Source organism: Octopus bimaculoides, chromosome 11 (assembly GCF_001194135.2).
Source record: "Octopus bimaculoides isolate UCB-OBI-ISO-001 chromosome 11, ASM119413v2, whole genome shotgun sequence".
NCBI classification, from domain to species: Eukaryota; Metazoa; Mollusca; class Cephalopoda; order Octopoda; family Octopodidae; genus Octopus; species Octopus bimaculoides.
The window spans coordinates 28433713-28441482 of NC_068991.1; the positions used below are offsets into that span (position 1 = coordinate 28433713).

The 7770-nt window shown below is 35.0% G+C and overlaps 1 protein-coding gene across 4 annotated transcripts in view; it reads left to right on the forward strand.

Moving 5' to 3' along the window:
• Positions 1–7447, forward strand: part of LOC106875245 (uncharacterized) — a 27868-nt gene extending 20421 nt beyond the window's left edge. For all 4 annotated transcript variants that reach the window (XM_014923312.2, XM_014923313.2, XM_014923311.2 and 1 more), the window contains one exon: positions 4235–7447. In XM_014923312.2, the coding sequence (XP_014778798.1) occupies positions 4235–4747 (513 nt within the window). In that variant the 3' untranslated portion in view covers positions 4748–7447. The remainder of the gene's footprint in view (positions 1–4234) is intronic.
• The last annotated feature ends 323 nt before the right edge of the window (positions 7448–7770 follow it).

Genomic DNA, 7770 nt, shown 5'->3' on the forward strand with positions numbered 1-7770 from the left:
GTTAATCTGAAAAATTACAGATATGTGAAAAGTACCGACCTTGATATCTATTATAACTTTTGTTGTTCTGTTTAATATATACATAGATTATGCCTCCAAAGAAGAGAGTTTGCTGGGGAAAGACAGCAACAGGTTTAAAATGACAGCAACAGACTGCAGCAATTCACCACATTCCAGAAGCTACTTTGAACATAATGCAAAATGGTGCATCAACATCTTCTGCCCAATCTGATAGAATTCTGGCAAAACTGTGTAGCAACAGATCGCCAGCAATTGCTTCATCACAAATTGCCAGCCTAGCTCCTGCTAAAAGGGATTACCCTGTTATGTATAATCAGGGCAGCGTAAAAAGTTGTTTTGCACAAGCATTTCTATAGCCAATTAGACGGATGAAATTTACGTACGCTTAATAATTTTACGCAAAACAGCCTTCAGACTTTCCCTATTAATTTCATCGTCTTTTGAATTATGAACATATTTACATCATAAGGGTTTTTTTGTTGTAAGGCTTTCTTTTTTAGTTGATTTTCACCTAGCAAGACTTATCGTAGATGGCGTTATAAGTCACACTCGGACAAGGTCGGGTTATACTGCTAGTTCTAATATAAAACAATTGCAGTGTGGAAGGTGTTTTTAAGCCATTTAAAAACACACAAAAACCGTTAGATTCACTTCACAATTTAAATTTATTTTGCCAAAATATTTTCATCAACTTGAAACCGCAACGTAACCACTGACAAAATTCCAATGCAGCACGGAATTTTGTCAGTAATCAGGACGCTGTCTCAAGGTGATGAAAATATTTTGGCAAATTTAAATGTTGAAGTGAATCTAACGGTTTTTGTGCGTTTTTAAATGGCTTATAAACACCTTCCACACTGCAATTGTTTTCGTTTCAGTACACGATCTCAAATCAGGTCACTTGCTATGCAAGTACATCTCCGTACATGTCATTCATCATCATTACCGTCATCATTTAATGTCAGTTTTCGTAGCAAGGCCAGTGGTTGCACCAGGCCCCATTGTCTATTCTGGCATGGTTTCTATGGTTTGATGCCCTTCTTAGCGCCAACTGCTCCATAGAGTGTACTGAGTGCTTTTAGCATGACACTTGCACAAGTGCTTTTTAAGTGGCACCAACACTGATATCAATTCTGCTGTGGTGGATGGGTCTTCTTGAGTACAGCAATGATCCAGATATATTGGTCCCTAGGCTCTGTGTCTTGAGATTGGCCTTCAAGATATATATATATATATCTTTGCATGTATTTATGTATGAGTATGCATGAGTGTGTGTGTATTTCCTTGTCTTTGCATTGGGTGTGAGTTGTAAACAAATGTGACCATCATATATGTGGTTGCAATCTTCCTTGAACTCATGTTCTGCCATCAAGCGTTTCATATCTGGAGAACCTGAAGAAATATTGTGTTATTTAAAACCAGAAACAGGTGAGGTTGGTGACAGGAAGAACATCTGGTTGTAGAAAGTCTGCTTCAATAAATTTTGTAAAACCCATGCAAGTATGGAAAAGTGGACGTTGAAATGATGGACATGCAATAACAATGATATGTCTGACAGTTGCGATTCTTTCTGCCCTCATTTACCATTATTATGATCTGTGACATATTACTGTTATTACTGTAGTTTCTAACACAGGTAGTGTTTTTTTACCTTTAATTAAGGAAAAAAAGGAAGAAGAGATTGTTGGAGGTTGGCAAGAGGCAAAGACATTATTCTGCTTAGCGAAGGCATCTGGGAAATATATAACTGCTGTCATTCGCAGAAAAACTAGTTTTACTGTGAGAAAAGCGCTGTTGAAGTGTTAAGTGAAATTTTGCAATCGAGGATCGAATCCACGCTATGCCTGCATGAAGCCACTACAAATACGTTGTGGAATAAAAAATTTATCTACTGTCATGGAAAAAGTGTAACTGTAAAAATGCAGAATTATTGGAGTAATGGGCATTCAAAAAAGTTTGTATGTATAGAAATGTATGAATGAAGACTTTAAGGTTTAAGATTCAAATTAAAGAAGTGCAGTAATAATAATGTTAAGCAGTTTAAAGCTGTGAGTAGTGAAATGCAGAATTAGGTCAGCTGATCGTGAGAATTAAATATTGATCGCTTTGCTAAAATCTGCATGTGGTATGGGTTATTTCCCTTGGGTTGTTTAAATAAAATATTAGTAATATGTAGTAGATAGAAGGATCCATTGGAAGGGCCCTATTATCAGTTTTTTTACAACAATCTAAGTATGTCCACGAAGTTTCCCGACATGAGTTCTACTCACATGTCAAATAAAGTATAAAAGTGATATTGTCTGCAAAAATTAGAAATAGGACATACAAAAAATCAATATTCAAAGTAATCGAACATAAGCAATGAAATGGGTTATTTCCCTTGAGTGTTTTAAAAAGTTAGTTTTTTTTTAGGTAGATATAAAGGTCCCTTCCAGGGGCCATATTATCGATTTTTTTTCAACAATTTAAGTATGTCATGAGGTTTCCAGACATGAGTTCTACTCACGTGTCAAATTTCATCAAAATTAATAAAACGATGTAGGAGGAGTTAGCTAACAACACCACAAACACACACACACACACACCAATTTCCACATATGTAGTAGATATGTGACAAGCTTCTTTCAGTTTCTGTTTACGAGATCCACTCATAAGGATTTAGTCAGCCTGAGCCTAGAGCAGAAGACACTTTCCCAAGGTGTCATGCAGTGGAAGTGAACCTGAAACCATGTGGTTGGGAAGTAAACTTCTTACCACACAGCCACTTGAGTGTCAGTATGGTCTTGCAGTTTTTATTCTGAATTTTTATATTATGTGTTCAAATGCCCTTGAGGTCAACAATGACCATTCCTTCCAGGGTTGATAAAATGAAGTAACTATCTATTTCTAGGGTTGATGGTATTGACAAGCACCCTTCTCAGATTTTCTGGACTTGTACCTAAGTAAGAAACAGTTGAAATCTCTTATGTAGTAGTATAGAAAAGATATGAGTACTTAGTGGTTAAAGTGTTGGACATTTCATTGTAAGATTGTTGTTTCAGTTCCAGGACTGGGCTATCTGTTGTGTTCTTGAGCAAAACACTTCATTTCATGTTGCTCCAGCCCACTCAGCTAGCAAAAATGAGTAATTCTGCAAGAGACTAGCATCCCATCCAGGGAGGAATGTATGTGCCACGGAGACTGGGAAACCAGCCTTATGACTCAGGCAGGCTCTTTATCCTTTTGTAAAGGTATTTGGCCTAGTGGTTTAGGCATTGCACTCACAATTGTCAGATCATGGTTTGATTCCCAGACCAGGCAGTGTGTTGTGTTCTTATGCAAAATGCTTCATTTCATGTTGCTCTAGTGCTGTGTAGGAACTGGTATGCCAAAGAATAGACCCAATGTTTCCTCTGTGTGTTATAAAAGGCGACTAAAAGAGGTTGAGTAGGATTTGCACTCTGACCTCACAAACCCTTCAGCAAACAGATCCATGGGGTAGAGGGTTGTTGCCTGAGTAGAGCAGAGGCATCATCCACCAGGAGTAGTAAGGAGTCACCAACAAATGGTGGATGATGTGGTCAGATGTGCAGAATAAATCTGAACTAATTATATAAAATTGTTTTGCTCTGAAACTAAAGCCATTTCTTTTTACTTCTATTGATAATGTCCTATAGAAAAGCATAAATGTCACACAATATCATTTGTGTTCTAAAATATTTCAGGTTTCAGTCTAAAATCAATTAAAAACTTTTGTTCACTCCCACTTCAGGACATTCTTCAACTTTTAATTTAGTTAGTATCATAGCAATAGTCTCCCTCTCTATGATCGTTATGACAGTAATTCTCTGTCTTTGGCCTTATTCTTCCTATTGTTAATGTAGCTCTGCTAAAGACAGTCCCAAGCCTGGCTGCAAAAGGAGTAGGGTAGTTTCCCTGCCAGTTCAGCCAGAACCAGGAAACTGAGCAAGAAATCGTAAGGATACTGACAGACTAACATCATCACCAAAGTCTTTCATCCAGTTGCACCCACAGCAGTGTATTGGTTGAAAGGACAGCTTCCCTCTCCAATTGCCAGCTGGGATTTAAGAAGATTGTTAATATACCAATATAATGTATCTGACATATGTTTTTCTCTCCTGTAATTCTAACAAAACTGTTTTGTTTTATTTGTTCTGTCACATGACTACTTTTAATCACCAATTTTAATGTTTCTCTGTTTTTAATTCAACAGGAAAATGAAGTTTCGCTCTCCAGTTCAATGTTTAGTTCTAAAGAGAAGTGCTATGAAAACTTGTCTAACCAGGGATATTTACCGATATCTGAAGGAGCATGCTCACTTTTATCAGAGAAGGAATCTGGGAATGAATCTGGATATAGTTCTCATAGCGCTGGCTATATAAAAGATTTGCCTATGGACAAAAGAATCGAAAATTTGTCCAATGCAAATGATCCTCTGGTTGACATAAACAGTGTCGAGAGCAAACAGAGTAATTTATCAGAGTCAAATAGTGGCCCTTCAGACAAGAGAATGCGATTTTTGCGAACTGCTAGTGCCCTGCAACGGTCAGGGCTGATGGATATAACAATGAAGACTGCTGATATCTTGAAACAGAATCGGATAGTGAACAAAGAAATAGAAAGATTACACCAGGACACACTCAAATTTTTACATAGTGTCATCAATAACCCTGAGAATAAAACCTTCCAAGACACAATTACAAGGAACTGCGACAAACATTCTTGAGTAAAGCATGTGTGTATTTCTGAATCTTTTCTATCAGACACTCATGTTAATTTTGTTTCCATATTTACTACAGACACAAAAATTAATTCACCATCATCATTATCACCATCATCATTATCACCGTCATCATTATCACTGTCATCATTATCATCTCTGTTACTAGTAATTAAATACTTCTCTACTATTCAGATTTTGTCAATTCATAAAAATTTTCATTTTATCATATATTTATATCAGTTTTCTTTCTCTCTTTTTTGTTTTTGTTTGACAAAGAAGGTTTGTTTGGAATATTGATTTTTTTTTGTTCTTTTCTTCATTCCATCAATCAGTATTTATTTTATTTTAGTTTTTACTGCTGTATATTATATATCATCTTATTTATTTCCTCTTTCCACCCTTTGTCTCATTCACCTCAATTCTCTCAAGCGTTAGATTAAGAGAGAATATTACTAGTCAAACTTTCTTTATTACAAATCATTGTTACTGATGAAAAGAATTCAATGAGAATGGGTTTGAAGTTCTAATATTTTAAGATTGCCATCTAGTGTCTGCCTCACTGACAAATTCAAGGAGATGGTTTACCTATTATATAGTTCACCTGTGCAAAATTCTACTATATTGCAATACTTCAATACAACCAATTTGTCATTCACAGTGGAATTATTAAAAAGACTTTCAGCTTTGTTCTCACTTATTAGAATGGAAATAATAAACAAATTATTTTCATTTTCAGAAAAGAAAAAAAAATTAAAAAGAAGACACAGGGGAAACAAAAATCCAATAGATGTGACATCTTAAAGTCGCTACTGCTTTAGGAGACATCTTAGAAGTGTGTTGGTCGTATTTTACACACAGCACTCAGTTTATATAAAACCACATATCCATATTTATTATGGTCGAGTTCCTTCTCTTCAATATTGTATTAATTAAATTTACTTCCTTCTCATCAAATGTGAATCAATCTTTTCTTTAGTTTCATTCAGTTTAACCATAAAGTAAGACTAGTCTCTCTGTGATTCCTGCAGTTTAATCTTCTCTGTACAAACCCAATAACAGAATATTTATGTAATAAATTAGATTCATGAATTGAGGTTTTTTTTTTTTAATGAGTTTCTCATTTGAATTTGTTTTTTTCTATTTTAATTCTAAAGTTGTTTCTTCAGATAGAAATAATATTGGTAAACTGTTGAAGAGGAAACTGCATTTATTAACCTATGAAGTGGCCATATTATTCACCTGTCATGCTTATGATAGATGCATTAAACTGTGTTACTCTCCTAAAATTTATAAGTTGTCATGGCAAACAAATTATCAAAATGTCAGCTTATTTTAGTGTCTAATAATATTTATGGACATGACAAAATATCCCACCATGTAAAGTATTTTTATCTATTTTCTTCTGCAAAAGTTGGACAGTACCACCAAAAATTCTGTTTCTTGATATTCCAGATTCCCATGGTGGATAGTCTTGCCAGCAAATATTTACAGACTGGCCATCTTAATTGTCAAATATTGTACATATCATTGAAAGAATACAAAATGGTACTTGGTTACATAAACCAACATTTTGAAAAGTCTATATTCCTAAAATATGGCACATAATGTTGCCGTCACTGATCTAAACATTATTTTTTGTTTAACGGTTTCAATTTCTAGTGATTAGTCAACTAAATATGTGACATATTTGTTGGTCATTCACCCGAAACTATGCACCAATAGCAACTGAAAACACTCACCATCTTATTTATATTAGCAACAGCATGGAGTAGTCATAGACAGGAGGGGAATATTTTTGCTTCAGGAGTAAAATGTTAGATATGTTTTATGTTGTACTTGTTGAAAAGCTGCTGTCTGTGAGTTGATATGAAGCATTATTGGATTTTAGAATTTAAAAGCTCTTGTAGTTGTTTTTGTTGTTGTTGTTGTTGTGTAAAGGCAAATGTAGTGCAGCAGTGAATTTAACTGTAAATTTCTTAATCCAGTTTCACTTCTCAGTCAGAACTATTTCACTTACTGCACTAATACCCATTGGCAAGGTATACACATCACTACTTCTTATTACTTCCCTTCAGCCATGACATCAAAGCTTCATCCTTACCAAGTCATCATCATCATCATCATCATTACCACCATCATCATCATCATTATAATAGTTGGGGAGTGGTAAAAATAGTAGATCAGTAAACCAAAAATACCTTGTGGTAATTAGTTGTACTCCTTCAAGTTCTCATTTTAAATCCCGCAATAGTTGACTTTGCCTTTGTTTGTTCCAGTGTTGATAAAGTGACAGTCATATATGGTGGGGGAAGGGGTGCAGTTATTCATAGATTATATATAACCCTAGCCTACTAAATTGCAGCCTTGTACCTGTGTAAGGAAATCATTATTATAAAATAACCATTGTTCAGTTTTCCAAAATGGACTCCGTTTTAATTCCCATTTGGAGCCATTTGTATTTATATTTTCAGTGACCACTAATAATGCCATTGGAAAATACATTTCTCTCTTCTTTAGAAACCCATGTCTATGTAAGGATATTGAACACTACTTTGTCACAGGTTTTTCTGCAATGAGTTCTACCATCTGGTTGCAGTTCCTAAAATGAGCTTTTTAGGAAATATTGAATACCACATATTCCCATTTTTTGTTATAACTAAATCACACCTATTTATTTCATAAATAATTGTATTCAACTTTAAATCTGTTTTCTGTTTTATTATTTCTGATTTGATCCAATATATCTACATGAAAATTTCATCATTCATTCCTTTTCTCAGGGACACTAAGTGATCTAAGAGAAATACCATGACTCCAAACTTGGAATTGAAAGCCCTATCTCCTGTCCAGTTCCCCAACACCACACCACTTATTCCCCACTATGCTCATTAACCTTTAGCATACTGTTGCTACATCATGTCGCTGTACGAGTTTTTTCCCCTCTCAATGCAACACGGTGCACTTGAGTTACAGGAGAGAAAAGTTGTATGGTAACATGATGCCCCTAAGTGTGCTAAAGGTTAATC